Source organism: Colias eurytheme, chromosome 9, assembly GCF_061535395.1.
Source record: "Colias eurytheme isolate Ceu_HAF_F1 chromosome 9, ilColEury1 Martin Lab GWU primary, whole genome shotgun sequence".
NCBI classification, from domain to species: Eukaryota; Metazoa; Arthropoda; class Insecta; order Lepidoptera; family Pieridae; genus Colias; species Colias eurytheme.
The window spans coordinates 474,127-496,897 of NC_142988.1; the positions used below are offsets into that span (position 1 = coordinate 474,127).

At 40.5% G+C, this 22,771-nt stretch overlaps 1 protein-coding gene across 1 annotated transcript; it reads right to left on the reverse strand.

The window, feature by feature from the left end:
• Positions 1–177: 177 nt before the first annotated feature.
• Positions 178–21,565, reverse strand: l(3)80Fj (lethal (3) 80Fj). The gene is made up of 39 exons (XM_090105061.1): positions 21,467–21,565; positions 21,289–21,391; positions 20,805–21,000; positions 20,401–20,581; positions 20,040–20,204; positions 19,630–19,882; positions 18,911–19,089; positions 18,363–18,560; positions 17,843–18,004; positions 16,994–17,153; positions 16,184–16,513; positions 15,813–16,006; positions 15,359–15,534; positions 14,858–14,987; positions 14,506–14,586; positions 13,888–14,111; positions 13,324–13,505; positions 12,845–13,024; positions 12,325–12,455; positions 12,031–12,167; positions 11,664–11,895; positions 10,997–11,425; positions 10,660–10,788; positions 10,401–10,524; positions 9,953–10,189; positions 9,432–9,611; positions 8,773–9,062; positions 7,955–8,150; positions 7,026–7,540; positions 6,644–6,781; positions 6,206–6,358; positions 5,327–5,515; positions 4,795–5,057; positions 4,030–4,351; positions 3,548–3,778; positions 2,424–2,655; positions 1,674–2,122; positions 1,110–1,367; positions 178–309 (listed from the first exon to the last, which is right to left on the reverse strand). The coding sequence occupies exons 1-39, from the start codon at positions 21,479–21,481 to the stop codon at positions 187–189; spliced, it is 8,067 nt and encodes a 2,688-aa protein (XP_089961187.1). The 5' UTR covers positions 21,482–21,565; the 3' UTR covers positions 178–186.
• Positions 21,566–22,771: the final 1,206 nt, after the last annotated feature.

Genomic DNA, 22,771 nt, shown 5'->3' on the forward strand with positions numbered 1-22,771 from the left:
AACATTTGATATCCGCCCCTTGTCTGTGCAGTTGTATTAGCCTAAACCCTGCAGCATAGATAATACAATACTATAGCATAAAGATCGTAATGTAGACCTATAAACTATCCAGGAGAAGGTGACGCAAGGTAGGTAACAAATAAAACACGTTATGAATAATAAAGATATATTGGCAGTGTGCGGTGTTCAGGTGAGCAGCGTGCAGTCGAGCTCCTCCTCGCGGCCCTCGGCCACGGCGCGCCGCAGCAGCCGCGCCACCACGTCCGCCAGCGCCTCGCGCCCGCCCTCGTCCAGCAGCGACATGCATTGCTGCACAATAACACAAAACTATTTAAAAACATTGCAAACATGACTTTTAATACATTTCAACTATCTGTAAAACCTATACTAAAATAATTATAAAGCTGAAGAGTTCGTTTGTTTGTTTGTTTGAACACATAAATCTAATGAACTGATCCGGGTTGAAAAATTTTTCAGTGTTAGATAGATCATTTATCGAGGAAGGCTAAAAGGCTATAATTATATCATCAGACTAAGATTATATCAATTTAAAACATACACAAATTACATAAAGATTAGAGAAGGTAAATTAATTGGAATAGTGGATCGCTTGTTATATTTGCTGGAAATTGTCTGATAACAATATACACTGAAAATAGCTCACTATCGAGCAGTCTTCCTGTCATATCAGTTTCATACATAATTCAATATGATTATTATCAGCGAGAATAATTATAATTGCGGAAAAGTGAAAAAGCTTGTAATGATTTATTATCGTATTGTTGACATTTAGTCATGGTGTTACTTTTGTTGTGTTATTTTGATAAGATAATCAATTTTTTTATTTAAAAATTAAAAAGTTATTGTACAGAGTTGTTGTACTGGACGCAGTGGCAAGAATGTCGCAGATATTTTTGAATATCTGCATTCGATTAATTTTTTTTTCATTCGATAAATTAATTTTGAATGCAGAGATTCAAAAAATATATGCGAGACATTCGTAATAGCATAATTTCATCATGTATATAAATGTATGACCAATATAAGAATAGTCGAATAGTATATTGTATGTTCGTGTTATTGCTCTTGGGAATATATATTTAGGTTACCTGTTGGTGCTGCGGGTCGTGCGGCAGGCGCAGCAGCGCGCGCAGCGCCAGCTCGGCGTTGGCGCGCACGAGCGTGTTCTTCTCCTTGGTGCCGTTGACGAGCGCGGGCAGCAGCGCGCGCAGCAGGTCGGCCGGCCCGCCCGCCGGCCCGCCAGCCGGCCCGCCGCCCGCCGGCCCGTCAGCCCGCAGAGCGCCGCCCAGCGACGCCGCCGCGCGCGCCATCAGCTGCTTCACCTCGTTGCTGTTGTGGTTCATGCTCTACGAGATATATGATAAATTAAAATGAAATGTAATAAATAAATAAATATACTTATTAGTCCAATAATTGATACATAAGTGACCTTAAAGACACAGAGGATTTTTAAATTAACATGAATTACTGATGTACAAAAACAACGAAAAACTTAATTTGTAGATTGAAGCACGCATGTTTGTGTGTGTGTGTGATGTTTCTGTATAGGTGTGCGTCAATTCATTTTTATATCAATTGAAAAGTAAATTTACTTTCCAAGGAGGCTATTTCTAGATAAATATACTGTCAATACACAAGCCAAATAAACTCACCCTAACAAATTGTGACATAATGTTCTGTGGAATGGGTCTGTCCTGGTCGAGGAGGTACTTCATGAGGTAGCCCATGCCGCGGATGCCGTTGCAGGCGATGGGCGTCTTGTCGCTGGCGAGGTAGCCGAGCAGCGCCTTCTCGACCTTCTCCTCGAAGTGGTCGCGGTAGACGGCGGCCGGCGTCTCCTTGAGCGCGACGAAGAGCGCGCACGAGCGGCCGTGCTGCAGCAGCCAGTCGTCTGGTGCAGCGTGCGGGCTGGGCGCGGCGTGCAGCACGTGGTGCAGCAGCGCGGCGTCGCGGTGCGCGGGCGGCAGGCAGTGCAGCAGCGCGCCCAGGCAGCCGCCCACGGCGCCGCGCGGCGGGTCGTCCGGGTGTGCCAGCAGCGCCGGGCTCGTCAGTGTGCTCAGCACGCTCAGGGCCAACTGTTCCGACATTTTTTCTCCACCGCCTGTTATAAAAATTGGTTAGTGTTAGGTTAGTAGGTGTTACGGGAAAAAAAGAATGTACTTGCACGTAAAAAAAATGTTAGGAAAAAAATTCAATTCAAACATTGCTAAAAAAACAATGTAGCTAAGTAATACTTTTTCCTTGTTTTGATTTTTAATCTTGAATGTTTTCATTACACGGCGTGCAAAAGTTTGCAAAAAAATCCATAAATATGTTTATCTGTCTGGATTAACATTGCTTAAAACGTTTAAAACTATCGATATATCGTGACGCCCTACGCTTCGAGATGGCACATGACTGACCGGTGATGACGCTGCGCAGCGCCTGCAGCATGGTCTCGCGCACGGCGGGCTCGTCGGCCGCCTTGACGCCGTTGTGCATCTCGACGAAGAGCGGGTCGGCGCGCGTGTGGATCAGCACGAGCTGCGCCAGCGCGGCGCCCGCGCGGAGCCGCACGGCGCGCGAGCCGTCGTGCAGCGCCTTCAGGAACGTCGTCTGCAGCTGCGGCAGGAACTGCTTCAGCATCACGCCCACCTAGCGACAACAACGGTTTATTATTTCAAGCATTCACAATAAATGCTCAATTATGTAGTTTAACACAACCTAAAATAAAAAAAATTGGTTGTTTGTAAAGTAGGTTTACGATCGAGATGTTTACGTGATAACGTCTTATTGGTGGCAGCGCTCGATATGAGACAGGAGATCGGTGTGTCTCTCTCGTTATACCTGCGATCGCGCTCGTAAGGTTTTGGTGTGACACAAGTTTCTGAACATGTCACCCAACTAAAACGATTTTAAAAACGTTATCACGTCAAAAATGAAATATTTGTAAAAAGTTTAATGAAAGTATTAAGTTAATCTTCTTATATATAAAAATGAATCGCAAAATGTGTTGGTAAGCGCATAACTCGAGAACGGCTGAACCGATTTCGATAATTCTTTTTTTATTATATTCCTTGAAGTACGAGGATGGTTTTTATGTAGAGAAAACGTAAACATGTACCACGGGCGAAGCCGGGGCGGACGGCTAGTTTTTAATATAATAATAATTAGTAAAAAAAAAATTGGTTGTTTGTAAAGTAGTTTACGATCGAGATGTTTACGTGATAATATAATGCAGTGGCAGCGCTCGAGATGAGACGGGAGATCGGTCCGTCTCTCTCTCGTTATACCTGCGATCGCGCTCGTGAGGTTTTGGTGTGACACAAGTTTCTGAACATGTCACTCAACTCATTTTAAAAACTTTATCACGTCAAAAAAAAAATGCTTTCCGCATTTGTACAGTTTTATAAACCCATAAAAAAATATTAGTATGTAAACTACTACATTCCTATCATGCAATTACATTATAGGAATGATGAACTTATTTTTTTTTTTACTATAAATTTATGCACATTTTTCTCTGATTATGGAAATATGAACTCACCTTAGCCAATAATAGTGCAAGTGTTTCTAGCACAGCCGCTTTGACACTAGAATTGAATCTGTCTCCCAGGATCCTGATGAGTGGACCCGTGATGTGCACCACCGAGGGCTGGAGCGCCTGCGCCGATGTGAGCTTGATCACTTCTCCCAACATGAGAGCGGCGTTCTCTTTGTCTTCAGGCAATCCGTTTAGTATGGCTTCTCGGAATAGTGGTAGGATTGGTGCGATACCCTAAACATTAAAAAAATCGATTTATGATTTCTTTTCCTTAGCGTCACGTTTAAAATGAAAAAAAAAACAATTATTTGTAATAAAACACACAATTACTTTTTATTGTATTTCTAACAGATTCCATGATAATGTTAAAAGGAGACACTATGCGAAAATGGATAACAAAATAAATAAACAAAGCAGTGGCCTATATGTAGGTATCTTTTATCTTTCAAACTTGAAATTAATTTGTATTGTATAGAAGAGTGTACCTTGGGCAGGCAGAAGCCGGGCAGCAGGTCGCCCTTGAGGTCGGCGGCGGCGTAGCGCACGGCCTGGCGCACGTCGGCCACGTGCGCGAGCTGGCGCTCGGCGTCCAGCGTGCGCGTGAGCGCGGCCAGCGCCTCCCACGCCGTCTGCAGCACGTCGCGCTCGCGCTCGGCGAACAGCAGCAGCAGGCCGCGCAGCAGCACGCCCACGTGCGGCGCCAGCTCGGCGCGCGTGTGCGTCACGAACGCGCACAGCAGCGCCGCGCCCGCGCGCCGCGCCTCGCCCGACTGGCTGCGCACGCACTCCAGCAGCGTGTCGATTATGCTGCACAAGATACAATATTAATTGTTACATAATAATCAGAAAAAAAATTAATGTTACATTATAGTTATATGTTCTTTGTTTCCACTGTGATTCATTAAACTTTTACAAAGAATGTACATGTTGTTTTATTTTAAATTAATTAATCAATAATTTATGAACATAACCCGAAGCTAATATTTTAAAATCAAAGTGAAACTTATGGAGAGAGTGCACATTTATTTTGATATATTTGAAATTTTTATACAAGTGATAAATATTAAAATTAACACATTAGAAATTAGAATGTTGATTGTTTTATAAATGTGCCATTGTGCCACATAAAAAAATAATGTTGAAAAATAACAATTGAATACATTCTCTTTAAAAGTGATTTAGTAACAACACATTTCATTGAACTATACTTTCATTTTAAAATGCGTTTATAATGTACGTGTACAACTCACCATCGCACGCCCGCGTCGTCCGTAACGGGCAGCAGCGCGTCCCTGCAGTAGTCCAGCTCGCGGGCCTCGTGCGGGCTGCCCCGGGCCGCCCGCAGCGCGGCCAGCAGCGCGGGCAGCACGCGCGGCAGGTGGCGGGCCAGCGCGTTGCCGGCCGCCGCCGCCAGCGCGGACAGCGCGCGCGTGTCCACGGTCGCGCCCGCGCCGGTCCCCGTCAGCACGGGCACGAGGTACGGTAACACGGCGCGAGATTTGATCGCCATTATCTGCACACACATATAATACTTATTGATGTAGGTCCTTGTTTTACTATGCGATTCAACTAAAAATAGGATCAAGTCAGTGCCATTTTGTGAAGGAAATTTAAAACCGTTATTGAAATGCAAATAAAGATTTTTGGGCAAATCGTATTTTTCAAATAACATTTGACTATGAACATGTTTACGATATACCTGTTGGAGACCACCCAGCGTGCGGCCAAATAGCAACAAATTTTTAAAGTGTTTTTTCACAATTTTTTAGTTCTTGGATATACCTGCCGCAGCCCGTCCAGCGTGGCGTCCGCGACAGCCGGGTCGGGGTGGTGCAGCGCGTCCAGCATGGGCGGCAGGATGTCGTCCAGCGCCTTGTTGCCGATGGTCGCGTGCAGGCTGTCGAACGTGCGCGCCGCCGCCATGCGCACCTCGGGCAGCTCGTCGCACAGCGCCGTGCGGACTGTCGGCACCTGGACGGGAAAAAGAAAAATAAAGACGGGTTGCACTCCGGGAGTGCCGGCAGAAGTGAAAACTTGATTATTAACGTTGAGCATCTTTGATATTACGTCTTACGCTTTTTCGATCAGGTCACGTGTCCTGACGCGAGTTTAAGATTTTATACCCATTACAGAAAAAGTGCTCAACGCCGCTAAAGAAGTTTTCACTTCAATAAAATAATTTAATTAATTTTTAGAGACAAAAAATATTCGTAAAATATCCCTCTATTTATATGTACTTAAAAAAAAGACGGGTTGCACTCCGGGAGTGCCGGCAAAAGTGAAAACTTGATTATTAACGTTCAGCATGTTTGATATTTTGGAATGGTATCCGTCTTACGCATGGAATATAAGGGCTAAAAAAAATCCGTCTTACGCTTTTTCGATCAAGCCACGTGTCCTGACGCGAGTTTAAGATTTTATACCCAACGCCGCTAAAGAAGTTTTCACTTCAAAAATAATCGGCTGAATGTAATTTTAATTAAATTTATCTGTGTGAAAAAATAACAAAAATCTGCACTTCCGTAGAAGCTTCAACGAACTTTCCAAGATTGAACCATGATTCATTCTTAAACGAACTGCTATGACAATTATGCTCAATTTAATTGACACCCTAGAATGTTATACGCTAATAATGATAAAAAAATGATGAAGAACACTTACCAATCCATCAGCAAAACTAAGAACAGCATCTCTAGATGTAGAAGCGAGGATTTCTCCCAAACCAATACACACTCCTTGGCGCTGGTCGGCGCGGTCTGAACGTAGGCCACGCTCTAGGATTGGCACTATTTCAGGTAACACGCGCTCTCCTAGCTGTGAGGGCAAACATTCATTGAATAAATAAAAAAGTAAAGATTCTAAATCTCAAAATAGAGTAATATAATAGAGCAAATGTAAAATATTTCACTTCGAATAGTGACCTAACTTATAAAAGATTTTTTAATAAAATTTTGAAACTATTGAACAAAAATGCAAAGAAACATGAAGCATCTTAATTACATACAAACAACAGTTAAAATTATCTATTTTCATTTTTTTTATTTAAAAACCAAATTATAAAATTCGTTATTGAAAAGTATATCCAGAATGAGCACTCACCTTTCTGACCAAATCACCAAGTGTCCTGGCAGCGACCTGCCGTTTGTCGTAGCTGGTAGAAGCCAAGCAGCCCAGCAATAAACTGAACAGCGTTGGTAAAATCTCGCGCAGCGTCTTTGGTGTATTTGTTACTACCACCTAGACAGATAGGTAAAATTATTGTCATAATTAGGCAAACCAAGAAAACATATTATTATTGATAATAATAAATATGAACTAATACAGAAACGAAACGAATAAAATATGGTAGATTTGTAAAAAGACTAATTTTATCATAGGGTATGTTTATGACATTTTTTTGTAAAAAAAACCTACACAAGTAAAGAATGTAAGGATAATTTCACGAGAATTTTAGTAATGCCTATAAAAGCTGAATATTTACCTTCCACACGTGCAGAGCAGCCTGTCTCACCATGAGCGCCACATCACTCCTACCCATGTACAATCCAGCCAACACCCTATTCCTCCTGTCTGGTCCCAGGGCATTAATAATAGCCTTGTGCGACTGCTCCGTACCGAAATTATCATCTTCTGACGCTGTTTCCGTGCTCATTTTACCGGAAACTCCAGAAATACGGTACAGCAGATCACCTAGAAGTTGGACCGAACTGTACCGAATTCTCCAATTGTCGTCGAAAAGTCCGTTTTCAAGTTCTGGTAATAGTAAAGTGATGGCAGATTCTGCGTATAAGTTGACAATTCTTTGTCCCGCCTTCAGAGCGGTTTCTCGCACGTATTCGTTCTCGTCAGCAAGGGCTTTGAGTATGGGGTTGATGATCTGGCCGATGTAGGGGGTGAACTCGTCGGTGAACGCGCCCGGCATGTAGATAAACATCATGATGTAACCGTCCTTTACGTGTGGTGCTATGTCTGTGCGTTCGGCTGTTGCTATTATATCTGTAAGAGATGGTCAATGTGCAATATTAACATAACATTTCTCTTCATTATAAATAATAAATATAGTTAAGCAATTTAAGTGTAAGATATCTGCAGTGATAATAGTTTCAACAATAAAAGTACATTATTATTTATAAAGTAAATTAATACTTTAAATTAAATTCATCTACCACTTGAAAGTAGACGTAAAATACACGATTAATTACATGTTTGTCTTTACGTACGGGTATATTTTCTTTTAAGTGAAATGTGTGTATTCATGTACTTTATAAGAACATAGAAATAAATAATACATATAAAACCTATCAAGAGGCCAAACACAAAAACAATTGGATTTTTTGGTCCTTCGAGTTCGAATTGTCTATATCTAATATAATCGAGAGTATGAGAATGTAGGTCAATTTGGTCTCATACCAGGCATGATCTTATGCAGCTTGTGCACTCCCAGGCCGGCGACCACCTCGGAGAGCCCCTGCGCGGCGCCCGAGCGGTCCACGCTGCTGGACTCCGACGTGAGCGTGTGCATCAGCCACGGCAGCAGCTCCTCGAAGCTGCTCTCGCCCATGCCCTTCACCATCGCGCCCAGTGCTCGTGCGGATACGGAGCGGACCTGTTAATGTTAAGGAGGTTGTTAAAGAGTAGTTGATAAAAAATATGTTTACGTTACAACTACGGTCAAATCAAAGTCAAATAAATACTGTGAAATATGCAAGCTTCTGGATAAATGTTAGGCGATTAACACACGGTGCCGCGTCCCGCCACGGTTGGCGGTGAAGCGGTTCTCAAGTTGCATTGGCTTCTATTTAATCCGTTGATACCAAACACACATACACCGCCCGACCGCGCGGTCGAACGGTCCGTTCCTCGTAGGGATTCACTGCCAACCGCCGCTGTGCGCGGTGCCGTGTGTTAATCGCCTTAGAAAACAATTTTATATGCCGTTTTTTAATATCTGCTCACTTTTATTATAAGCTAACTAATGTAAGTAACCAATATGTCCCAGATATTAAGATGTCAATTAACCTGCTTTAAAGTGTGATGTGATCATGGAAATACCGTCACGTCATGGAGTAAGGCGACGATATGGAATCTTTGAATCTTGCCTAAGCATTTTCACTTCTGATCATATGCTCGGGACACGCTCTTTTTTGTGAATTATACCTTTATAAATTAGCTAGATAGTTTTATAACCATTTCATATATATAACAAGTAACTAAACACAATATCTTACCTCGGGCACAGGATCCAGCAGCGAGCTCTTCAACCCTGGTATAATATTGGGCAGGTACGGCATCAGATCCTTTTGGTCAGTCAGCGAGTACATATTGCCAATGATCTGGGCAGCCATCTTTCTGGTCTCCGTGCTTCTGTCGAGGAAGGCTCGCTGCACCACCGGCATGATCAGCGCGAGGGATGGAGCGTCGATAAAGTGCACGAACTTCGTGTCTAATAGTGTTTGGAGGCACGCGGATGTTTTGTTTGACGGGTCTTGTAACGCTTGGAGTAGCACTGGCACGATCGCTGTTGGGAGAAATACGTGTTATCAGCAGTTGCTATACCATAGATCATAAATAAGTGTATTATTACCGCTTAAGTTTTTTAATACCTTACATAGGTCAAAGTAACGTTACTTCTACATATTAAATGCATAGACTTGAGTATGTAAAGAAACTGAGTTACTTTTTATAGAAATGCCTTATCCCTATACTCCATATGACAGGATCTTTACACACTACTTTCAAAATCAGCATTTGAGGATATTTAAACATTAACTTTACCTATATCTGAAGTTTTCTCATTTTCTGTCACAATTTGGAATACAATTTACAGCAAATTACAAACTACACCTACATATAACCTCAAGAAACTAAAAGCACATTGCACACATACCTTGAATCTCCGGGTTCCGTATAACGGAGCCGATAACTTTGAGCGCCTCCGCGGCCGCGTGCTGCACGCGCATGTGTGAGTCGCTCAACACTTCGATCAGTTTGGGCACGATGGACGGGAGGCAGGAGGATAGCTGTTTTGGGGCGCAGTACGCCATTGCGCCGAGCAGCTCGATGGATCCTGAATAGGGATACAACTATAAGGCTTAAATTTTAACCTAGAATATCAGTGCCTAGCAAATATGGATTTTTGCATGGAAAAAAAAAGGTCAGTTGGAGTCAAAATACGTACAAATAAGATAAGGTAAAGAGCAACTGTAAAGAAAATTGGTCATCCATGAAATTTTTGACCATGCTAACAGTCATGAGTATGATTTTGCAAATAAATTATTGTCCGATAGGGAACAAACGGAATTGAAGGTCTTAAGTTGTATTTGATTTTTAAGACAGCAAAGCTTCTATTTTTTTAGTGAAGGGTTTCGCTGATGATGTTTGAACAGCAGCAGCGCGGCACACACTCACCAGCCTTGGTGCGCCAGTTGTCGTCGTGCAGCGCCTGCAGCAGCGCGGGCAGCACCAGCTTGACGCCGTGCGCGGACAGCTTGCTCATGATCAGCTTGGCCGTGTCGTCGGCCGCCGCGCGCACGTACTGCGAGCTGTCGCCGAAGCAGAGCAGCAGGTGCGGCAGCACGTGCACGATGTACGGCTCGAACAGCCGCCCCAGCTTGTAGCACAGCATCTCGAAACCGAACAGCGCGCCTGGAAGATCAGTTAACATTTAATTAGGACGTTTACTTAATTTAATTTCAATTTTTGTTCCACGTAATGGTGGGTAACATATTATATTGAAATAAGATCCGGCTCGAAGGACCAATGGATTACAACTCTAAAGTTAAAAAAGTGCAAGAAGCCAAAAATATGATCATATAGCCAAGTTTTTACTGTGTTATCCACAACAATAAGAACTCACCCTCTCGGTACTTGAAATTCTTCTTCTCTTGAATAGCTTCAGTGAGTTTTCCCATAACGTCAAGTTGTTTCAACGACAAAATTCCCAATCCCTTTATAATACCAGCTATACCATACGCGGCGCCCTGAATCGAATAAAAACAGATGATTAAGTTATTATCTAGCTCGACATAATTATAATCTTAAAATTATTAGAAAAAAATATATTACTTTTTTTTAAATTTACACATAATATTTATTAAAATTGATATTTTACTCACTTTCCTGTCACCATATTTCTCAGCGGTCAGCAGCTGTTTCATAAGCTTGTTCATGATTGCGGGTATTTCGCCCTCCAACGCTGGTGACGTCACCAAGTGCGGAAGACAATTACTGACCGCTTCTTGAACCTGTAATGGAAATTAAAAATTAATTATTTGAAATATAGTGCAAGTTTAAGAACAGTTCAATAGTCAACAAAGAGCCAACAATAACGTGAGTGGCAATGATCATCTACATATTATTCGTTTATCCTCTGAAAACACTACACTATAATTATTATTGTAATCGCTATAAATGATGTTTAATATATTTTCTAGATTATAAGCCATGACTGACCTGTTGACTAGGCGTAGATAGTGCAGAGACGAGCCTCAACGTGATAGGCTTGACCCTCGCGTCCGTGGGCTCCAAGTGCCTCGCCAGCGACCCCACGAGAAGCACCACACTTTGCCGCACATCATCATATCCTCCAGACTTGGGCGCGTTATCCAGGAACTTCTCAAACACCGGTAACTGTGTGCTTATAGTTTCCTTTCCATGTAGTTCCACCACGGCCATTGCAGCGTTGAGCATGTCAGAGCGGACCGTTTCGTTTCTATCCCCGAGGGATTTTTGGACAAAGAAGCTCATGGCTTCGGAGACCACGTCAGCGCGGAGGCAGGGGGCGAGCGCTCGCAGGGCGAGGGCCACGCCGCGCCGGCTGCCCCAGTTGTCCACTGCCGCTTCTGTCTCGTGCCCGAATTGGTCCAGTTTCGCCGGGATTAACTATTGGATGGAATAAGTAAGATTTGAATTTTGATCAATAAGTTGTACAGATAGTTTTTGATTTTCCTAAAGGAAAATCCTTTCCTAGGGTGGTGGTGGATAAACTAATAGACTGTATGGCATAGACAATAGATTCCGCTGATATTATTTTAACGATTTTCTTAAATCTGCTGATCTATAAATAGTTATTTGTCAGCACGTTCGTCGCTTGCAGCTCGTGGCAGTGGAAGACACTCACTGGCAGCTTGTCGTCATACACGTGGTGCAGGCGCTGCAGCAGCTCCGCGGCAGCAGCATCAGGGCGGGCGGCGCGCGGCACCAGAGCAGCCAGAGCCGCAGCTGCTGCTCGCTGCACCGGCTCCGACGGGTGCTGGATCTCGTGCAGCAGCACGCTCATCATCTCCAGCTCACCGTGCTGCACCAGCGTGTCCGCCGCCGGCAAGCGGTCCCACAGCTCTTCCGCTAGCTTCCTGCAAAGGTTACAATGTTCTTAGTACACAGAACGACCGGCTTCAAACAAAATAGCACAAAAAAGAACGAGAAATTAAATTGAATTTCAATTTTTTACCAGAAAGAGAGAGAAAATAAAAAAGGATAAAACATACTTATTATCCTCAGAGATGTCAAATGTCGCAATATACAGTCTCTTGGTAAGTTCAAGTGCAAAATCTTCATCTTCAAAGAATGGCGGTAGGCGGTCAGACACGCAACCCAAAGCGCGTAATCCCGCATCACGAACCACCTATACAACAATTATCAGTCAAGAAATTAATAAAAAAATTGAAATCAGAAATTTACATCATATTACTACTAATAGAAATTAAATGCAACACAAAACACTACAGGTAAAAACAGATTTATTACGACAAAAAACACATTTAATAGACGTTATACATCACCTCAGCGGGGCTCTGCAGAGCAGCAAGCAGGCAAGTGACGTCATCCCGTGAGAGCGGCGCCCGCGCAGCGCACTGTGCTGTCTCTAGTAGTGCCACCGTGCACGCCGCTGCTACGCGACCGCTGCTCGACCCTGTGGCAATACATTGGTTTAAAGTTTAAACAGATCCGGCTCGAAGGACCAATTGTTTAAGTTTGGTAGAAAGAAGTAACAAATTGGATAGCGAAATATATTTTTAAAACACACAATATGTAGTAACGACTAAACTAAATAATCTATACATATTATAATAAAAATGAATCGCAAGTTAGGGCACAAGGAAGGTTCTTATGGAGAGGAAACACTAAAAATGGGCATTAGGTCAGAACAACTTCTGCCGGAGCTGCAATATTTTTTTTTTCAAGCTATAGGATAGCATTGCTCGATTTTAGACATTAAAATTCACCCTACATATTGTTATTTATCCTAAGAAATCAAATGTTCAAAATTCACAATTTTTTCATCTACCATAATCTACTCACCAATAAGATCGATAAGCAGCCTGAACATCTGGTCAATAGGGAACAGCGTGGGGTACAGCATGTCCTGCGCGGCATCACCGTCGCTGGTGGTGTCCCCACGCAGCGCCGCGTGCTGGGTGATCACCGAGAGACCGTTCACCACCATCGCCTCGTTCGTGCGAGCTGCTGTGCAGGTTAGACCTGGAATGATGGGACTTTTACTACGATTGTAAAAGTTTTACCTGGACAAAACTTCTATTCAAGAATTTTTATGACGGTATTTTTAACTTTGGGTAAAATTATAAGCTTTTCTGATGCGCTTCTGTTGGTTATCCAAAATTGTATTGTAGACATTATAAAGCTCTTTTGTTGGTTATCTAATATTCTAGAACTTTTTAATCTCTTTTGTAGGATATTCAAATTATAGAGGTTTTCTAATGCTCTTTTGTGGGATAAAAAATATTCTAGAGCTTTTCTGGAGATCTTTTTAGTGCACCAACCTTTCTGCAGTAACGGGAATACGTAGCAGAAGCCGGGCGCGGTAAAGTGTGCGGTTTTGTGCGAAGCGCCGTCCGCTTTGGCACCCGTCGCCTCGCTCACCATGTTGATCGTGCGCGCTGTGGCTTTGTCCAGGTCTTCTTCTTCCCAGCTCGGGTCCAGGTCGCATTGCGGTTTGTGTAATCTATGGAAAAGATAAGAGAAGGTAGAAATTATGAATTTTTTCTTTGAAACAAATGATAAACTAATTTTTTTTTCATTGTCTTAACAATAATTAAAAAATACTTGAAAACTCTCAGATGGTAAAAAGAAAAGGGCAGGATTTTATGTAATCATGATCATATAAAAAGGGAGGAGAAAAAGGGAAAATTTTGCGTGTCATTTATTTTGACAGAAACTAGCTCGCGAGTAAAAACAAGTATTTTTATAGCTTATGTGTTATCACTGTTAGTTATCATTAAAGTGTATTTAAACATTTGCTTGAAATAGTTACAAATATCCATCCATTATCAACAACTTAGCCAATACTAGAAGAAAAGATTGTAAGAGAACCTATTATGTAGTACCTGATAGTAACCCTCGCCACGTGATCGCCCAACGCAGCGTGTTGCGGCAGCAACGCGGGCCGCAACGCAAGCAGCGCGTGCACGAGTCGCGGCGCGGCGAGCGGCGAGCGCAGCGCGTCCAGCAGCGCCGCCACCGCGCGCCGCGCGCCCGCACGCACTGCGTGAGCTGACCCAGCTTGCACCGCGCTGGCGAGACGCACCGCGGATACCACGCGCGTGTTCAGCTGCAACACATGTATAGGTGAAATCGGAGTCTAGTTACATAACTACGTGAACAATAGCTAACAGTATTTGTACAAATAATTCAAATAATACGGAAAAGTGACTAACAACTTTTCATCGGTAAGTACCTAACTAGATAATAACTTTTAAAACTTAGAGCAAAAAATGGCGCACAGATTTTGTTCGTGGTGCCTCCTCCATACGTAGTAATATTATCTCAATTTAAAATAACGATAATTTAAATATTTATCATTTAATAGTCACGCTATAGCGAAGCATTTATCCGGAATTAGAAAGTAGTTCGTACGCGTACCATTTTGATTAAGAAAAACAGAAAAAAAAGCGAAAACATGCAGCATACTACTATAATTATTATACATATAAATAAAAACTCACCGCAGTAAGTCTCTCTCTAATAGCCGCCTCCTTCGCCATCTGCACTTTGATTGCCTCCTTCTGCTTAGCGCTGAGCGGCACCTGAAAGACGAGATCTGAATTATGCACTAACATCGCCACCCTCCACGAGTCACAAGGCAAAGGGCCGGCGCAGATATGGCTTTGTTATTATCGACTTTGTCACTATTAAAATAATATTCAAAATCAAATAACAACAATTTATTCCCGAGGAGCATCATGAATATAATTTTAATAAGAACAATGTCGATAATAGTTTGCCAATGAATTATGCTCTGCGCTGCGCTTTGCCATATCTGCGCCGGTCTAAAGTCAAAGTCAAGTTGAACGGTACCTCCTTTACTTTGCCCTCCTTGCGCTTCTTTTCTTCAATCTCCCGACGTAATTGTAACTCTTCGAGCTGTTCCTTGTAGCTATATGCCTTGCTTTCGCGCTTTAGATTCATCTCTTTGCTGTCTTCATTGCTGCAATGTAAAGATTCATTGAAATTTTTTTTAGATGTTTTATGCATTAACCATAAACAATAAAACAATTATACTTAAAATTATCCAAAACGGAAATTTTTCCACACGTGTATTAGACAATTTTCTAATGTGCTATACGAGCGACTTTGAACATTACTGCGACAAAATAAGGTCCTCATTCCAATTAATGTTTTTCATAACACAGTGTAGACATTTTTATGTCTGTCTGTATCCAGTTGTTTATTGTACGTAAATTATTTAACGAATTAAATAAGAACATAATAAGGCAAATTGTTTGTTTATATTTATGGCAAAAAAGTTTTGAATTTCTTTAAGTACATAAATTACCAAAAAATAATCTTTTCACATACCCGGGCACCACGCTCTTATCATACAGGTCGGTCGGAGGCGTGAGGTACGTGAAGTACTCGTCCCTTGTGACTCTCAGCAGCGCGGGGTCAGCGAGCGTGGTCAGCGCCGCTGATAACGCCGCGCTGGCCAACGTTGGGCCACACCAGGATAGTGTGGACACCACGTTTGACATCGTCTGTAATGTGGCCATGGATTAGTGAAGAGTTAGGACTAGGGAGTAGATAGCTCCTATGCAAGAAATTGATTCAAATGTGACCGAGTTATTTGAAACTAAATGAAGAAAATAATCTGATATGGATGGAATATAAGAAGTGCAGAAGACTTTCGACTTAGACATTACTTTTGTAATTAATATTCTAACAATAAGAATACGTATTAACACCTAAATCAACTCGTCTTAGTAACAAATTCACAAAAAAAATCCTTATAAGTAAATAAAAAACTCCTACCAACCTCAGTAGGCACATATCCATTGATGTACGTGTTCTTCAAGTTATTTGAATAAACAGCAACTAATTTCCTGGGCTCCAATTTCATGTAGCCCACGAGTTTGATCCAGGCGCGTTTGCTGAGCGCCGCCGCGAGCGGCTGGTGGCAGCTCGGTAACGCGTCTATTGCCAGCTTCTCGGCGTCTTCGGACGGGTATCCTGGGAATCATTTAATTATTTATTTAACAATATAAAAATTCGAATTTCTTTAGCTGAATCAACAAAAACATTATATTTTTAATATGTATTCAAGTGATAAAAAGAAAAATAAATGATATTAAAATACTTGAAGGCAGAGAAAAAAAATTCTCATAAAATATATTTTTCATCACTCACCTCTATATGAACACAAAGATTGAACACAGTCCAGTATCATCTTCCCCGTAACTTCTCCCTTCTCCTCCGGCGGCGTCTTCTCTTTTACATTGAATATCTTGCCCTCCTCGAGCACTTCATTCAATTTCAGCACTAAATATCTGGCCATTAAAGCTCTGTCTTCCGAAGCAAGCAGTTCCTTCACCTCTTGCAAGGCCACTGTACGAACTGCCTTCACAGGCGACAACAGGACGTGTATAAAAGCCCTGTAGACTGGGGAATTCCTATCGCTGGCAACAATTTGGTAGTTTTCCAACACTGTTCTGCATAGCAACACCACCTGTATTAGGACTATAAAGGGGTAAATGTTATAGTGCTACCTTAGAGCAAGATTTTATCAATAATATTTCTGTGGGTATTAAAATTTGTAGATGCATTACAAATTAATAGAACTAAGGATATAGAAATCTTGTGTATTTAATAGACATTTTTGAATTATGTTTGTACTTATAGCTACAAGTTTATCAATGTTATCAATAGATTATGTGAATTTATATTCATCTTCAGTCCAGGAATTATACTATAGTGCAATGCCTTTTCTTCTTAAAACATGTTTAGAACAGGCAATTCTTTAGTTTGCGTATGTTTGCGTATGCGTATGCGTGCGTACTTGTATGTGCGTACACATGCGTACGTGTGCGTGTGTACGTACACATGCGTACCGCGTACGTGTGTACGTGCGTACGCGAGCTTACATTTGCGTATGTGTATTCATGTGCGTATAAAATGCGTAACTGTGCGTGTATATTTGTATACAATGTCATGTGTTACCGTCGTCATGTGCAGCGGCCAGCAGGCGGTCGTGCAGCAGCACGTGCTTGTCGGGGTGCACGAGCGCGTGCCACACGGCGCCGCGGGACGGCAGCTCCCGCGCCGTGTCCAACTTCACCAGCGTCACCATTGCGCACACGCCCTCACTCACTATTTGGTGCTGCGGATTTTTATTCATGTGTTATTGAAGTGAAACTTCTTTATCGGGGTAAGAAAACAATTTAGTGTAACATTTTTTCGTTACGCGTGACATTTTTCAGTTACGCGCCATTATTTTCTTATCTCTACCACGCGTGATTCGACGTATTTCTGTAAAGTTGCATATTATAGTCAATTATTTTTTGAAAAATAAGGTCATAAAGAAGTTTCACTTCTTACGTGTGTACACTAGCACACGCACACATTTTTTTTAGAGATTTGAAGTTATTATTCAAAAGAAAAAAAATATGATAGCTATGCAGATTTTAAAAGACAAATTATAAATACGTACTGTTTTTTCTTTACATATAGACGTCTATAACTTAAAAAAAGAGCGTATGTGCCGAGCACACGTTTCAGAAGTGAAACTTTTTTGGCAAGATTCAAACATATCAAAATCATCGCCTTACTCCATGAAGCGTCCTTGAAATTTTACTCTCAACGCGCCTAAAGAAGTTTCACTTCATAAATAAAATAAGAAATTCTAATACTACATTATTTTGCTAAAGTGCTATCTAATCGTCTAAATAACAATAGAATTATAAGCACACCCCCAAAACGGATATTTTCTAGTCGTCAAAATAACAATAGAATTAAGAGCACACCCCCAAAAACAGATCCTTTTTTCACGCAAAAGAAGGCTAATTTCACCTGTAACGGCTGCTGCAGCGCTTTCTCGACCGCCGCAAGCAGCGAGGGCCGCAGCTGGTCCGCGTGCTGTGGGGCCGCACCGCCGCGCACCACCAGCCGCGACACCAGCGACGCGTACGCGATACGCACCGCTTGGCTCGTGTTCTTGCTCGATAGGTTCTTCTGCAATGTTTTGCGGGTTAAGTAACAATATTCTTTGATAGTACATTCATTGTACTCATTTTTTTCTGTTCAGACTTGGATAAAAAAAGTAAATATGTTAGGGCTAAAAGTTTATTATATCAGGCTAGGTGGTCGGATGATATAGTTACGACAGCTGGACGCAGATGGTTGAGCAAAGCCCAAGATCGGCAACTGTGACACATTATGGGAGGCCTACGTCCAACAGTGGACTTATATGGGCTGAATGGGTGGATGGATGGAAAAATTAATGTTAGTCATACTTTTGGAAGCGATCTAATATTTTCAAATTTATCTTTTTTATCGTTTATTTTACTAGAAAAAAACCTAAAAAAAACACCTTGTATATGTCGAGCGCAGCGGGCGGCAGCGGCTCCTTGCGGCGCATCGCCCAGCGCAGCAGCGCATCGAGCGCCGCGCAGAGCGTGCGCTCGTGCGACTCTGCGTCCACCACGCGAGCCACCTGTGTTGCCGCTTCTTCGAACACCGCCCCGTACTCTTCTGCGCTCACCGCCACCTCGCTTAGCGTGCCCACCGCCTGACAAACATTTTAATATGAAAAAATCATATAACTATATAATATATAAAACTCAAAGGTGACTGATATAGTGATCTATCAACGCGCAGCCCAAACCACTGGACATATCGGGCTGAAATTTGGCATGCAGGTAGGTGTTAGGACGTAGGCATCCGCTAAGAAAGGATTTCCCGAAATTATTGCGGGAACGGGGAAAAACGGGGATGCACGTACAAAGTCGTGGGCGGAAGCTAGTCCCTACATAAAATCATAATCTTTTATTTCAATTGTAATACGTTTATAGGTGCAAACTTTTAAATTATTACTATACTGCACATAGGAATAAAAGCAAACGAAAATTAACCACATACATTAAGCACAGCAATCTTGTCTTCACTGGATGTGAGCTTGCCACTCGCTCCATGGTACTCTGCAAAAGCAGCTTTGAGCAGCGTGATCGCGGGCGCGCGTCCCGAGCATCGCCCCGCTACCAGCTCGAGCGCGCGCACGCACGCCTCGCGCGTCCACGCGTCTCGAGAGTGCGTGTTCACTGTAATAGTGTCACTTTTTAATGAATGTAAACATGATTTAATCAAAAAAAATTGTTAATTTTTTTAGAACAGTAATAATTTAATAAAATCAATCACAAAAACACCCTCCAAATAAAGTCTATTTTCGTTATTTATGTAGACCTTGTACTGTAGAATAAGAAGGAAGTTAAGTAATGCCAATATTTTAAATGTGATGAGTGAATAAACTCAACATTGATTTCAAGCAAATTATGAAACTTTACAGTACATAACAAATAGTACAAATTGAAATAATGCATTTTCTATAAATTCGCATTGCAACATTTTCACCATTGCATTGCAAAAAGTGAAATGTTGAGTGCACACTAGTGGATCTTTAATGCAAATAGCGGATTACAAGAAACAGATTAACAAAAATAATCAGGTTGATTATAACATCCTAATGCCATTTGCCATAGTCTTAATTATTATGTTATAAAAATGGACTTTTGCTTATATAATAAAAATAATGGATTCATAATTTAATTACAGCTTAGGCATATTACTTCAAATTTACGTACCTATTAAACTTTTCCCTATATCAACTGCCAAATTGTCTAACTGTATATTTATATTATCAACAACTTCCCCCACTGCCTCTATGATGGTCTCCGGGCTCCGCAACATGGCTTTGTGCAACGCTGGCAGGAGAGTGTCTTGGACGTCACTGAGTTGCAGAAGGTGCAAGAGATCTGAACAACTACGTATGAAGTTTGGATTTGGGCGGATTTTTACACTGATGAGACTTTTTGTAAAACTTTCCAACATTTTTGCCTGTAATGAAAAATAAATAATAATAATTAACAGTAAATCTACTTAATAATCAGATTCAATATTTTATTCAACAAAAAAATTTGTTTACTTGATCCATAATAATTATTAAATTCAAATCTGTCTTCGAAAAAGATCTTAAGCAAGAAAACATTCATACCTTATGCTTTATAATTAAATCTTCCTTTCCTATTTGTTTTGTGTGTCTACATAATGCTGAAAATGAGACACATATCTGTGGTCCCGAGTCAGGGGCTTGTGATAAAAGTACTTCAATCCATTTTTCTAATTTTTCTACACCAATGCTACTCCATGCCGTGTGTAACTGAAATTATCAGATTTGTATGCACATAAGAAAACTTCCTCTCAACAAATATAAACTACTTAATAGCCTAGTTGGATTTTAATAGATATGCATCAAACCAAAACAAAAAGAATTGGCAAATATTGGTTTCTAAGTATAAAGAAACATAATCCTTTCTTTTTTCTTGGAAATAAAGATACTTAACAAATATATTTACCATGGAATATGCATTTTCATTCTTCCTTTTGTCACCATATGCAGTAACAACAGCAAGTAAATTAGCCTGGCACATTACAAGAGGAGTAAAATCCACACCATCGTCTGCACTTTTTAAGCCATTTTCCACTAAAACTGTTGACCATCGTAGAGCGTATAATCCACTCTGGCTTATATTTTTACTAAAAATAAAAAATTTAATATCATAGTCATTATTATTTATCTTGGCTAGTTTTTATCTACAGTAGCACTAGTACACAGCAGTTGAAAATTACTGGTAGCATTACTTGAAAGTGCTTTAAGATATAAAATAAATTCAAGACAATCATACAGAGGTACATGATGAGTTTAAGAACTTTGTATATGTAATTATTAAGATATTTAAAAAACAGCATAAATACTTACGATGTGGCTGTATTCCTTAATTGTTCCGAAATTTCTACTAAAACTGGTACAAAATTCTTAAACGTCCACTCCCTATGGTTTGTAGCGAGATAAGCTAATAATCCTTTGACATATGATTGAGATGTAGAGTCTCTATATCGATGTAGTGTCAAAGTTAACACTCGACATACGAAACGCACTGCAGGCTCCGTAATTCCTGCAAAAAATAAGGAACAATAATTATAGGTTATTTAATTGTTAGTTAAAAATTCATAAGAAATATACAATTTCAGTCATTTATTGCATTTGTATTTTGAAGTTTACAGTTTTCTTTAAACACGGCTTGCCCAATTTAGTTATTTACTTTCATAATTTTAAAAACTTTAATAGAATTGCAGAGGATCAATAAATCGAGCCTCTGTTTTGTAATGTTCCAAACAACTTTTTTACTAAGTTTATTCACACAAAATTTATACCGATAAATAATATTTTTAAAACCCTATACCTGGTGTGGAGAGAACATCCTGAATCTCTTCAATTACTTCACGCCGCTCCTTCAGACTGGAAGTCTGAATTCTAAATGGAACATCCTTCAATTTTTTTAAAACCTGTAAATAATAGTAATCATGAGACACCGGATAAAGCACATTTAGCCCGAGATTTTATTTAGGTACTCTAAATACCTCTGTATCTGCCATATTTTACAAGCATTCAGAATTAATTTCATAAAAAAGCACACGTCTTGGAAAATCATACATGAAAAAGAATTTGACAGATCATTGACAATTCGTACTGATTGATCTAGATACTAGTCAGTGTTAGCAACCTGAAGTGAGCTGATTATCGTACCAGGGGCGTAAAATTATCGTACATTAGGCGTTTTTGGTTCGAAATTATCGTACTTTTTAGAATAAAGTCAATTATAAATAAATAAATCATATAAATTGTAATATTGATAAGTATGCAAGTTCTCTATAGTTAATCTTTGTTTAACTACCGCTGTTAAATCAACGGGACACTGAAACCCAAACGTTTTAAGTGCCTTAATATTCATTATACTCTTTGGTTTTACGCGTGGTACAGACTACAGACCTGAACCAATTCCATTTCCACTTTATGTTCAATAAACGCGCCAAGATTAAAATTCAATCTGACAAAATTTCACTGTTCCCATGAAAGTTCGATATGAAACACGTCAAAATGTCATATTTGTATGGGTGAAATAATATAAATTCTCGAATTTTGCCTGATAGAAATTATCGTAAAATCAGCGTACGATAATAACATGCTATCGTACATCGTACGTAGGCACCAAATTATCGTGTTTGTACGATAATTATCGTACGGTTGGGAACGCTGATACTAGTACATAGATCTAAATAAAAATGTAGTTACAAAATAAAATGTATATAACAAGCGTAAATATCTCATGGGTGGGTTAAAATCGAATTTCTCAGAGGAATAAACCTATAGAGTACTTGTATCGAGCGTATACAATTTACATATATTTGTTTCTCTCTATCTAAAGAAAACGTCGTATGAAAGAATGAGATAGCTATAGACTACAAGCTACGTTTCAACATAGTCATGGCACCACTTTTACTATAGGTACGTATTTAGATAGATAGAAGGTGATAGTGATGGGATGTGCTTCCATCGATAAAATCGTGAATGCATTTTGCATTTACGGTTTCGTGAAATAATAAATAATAAAAAAAAAACAAAATTAATCATAAATTTCAGTTGAATACATTATTTGTTTAATCCTACGAATATAATAAATGCGAAATTATGCGAGAATGGATAACTTTCTCTTTCACTGCTGAACCGATTACAATGAAATTTTGTACATACACACATAGGATAGGTTTTATACCGGAAATCCCACGTGAACGGGAACTGTGCGGGATTTTCTTTAAAAACGCGGGCGGAAAGCTAGTATATTTTAAAATAAATTTTAAAACTTGAAATGTAACTAATTTAAAATA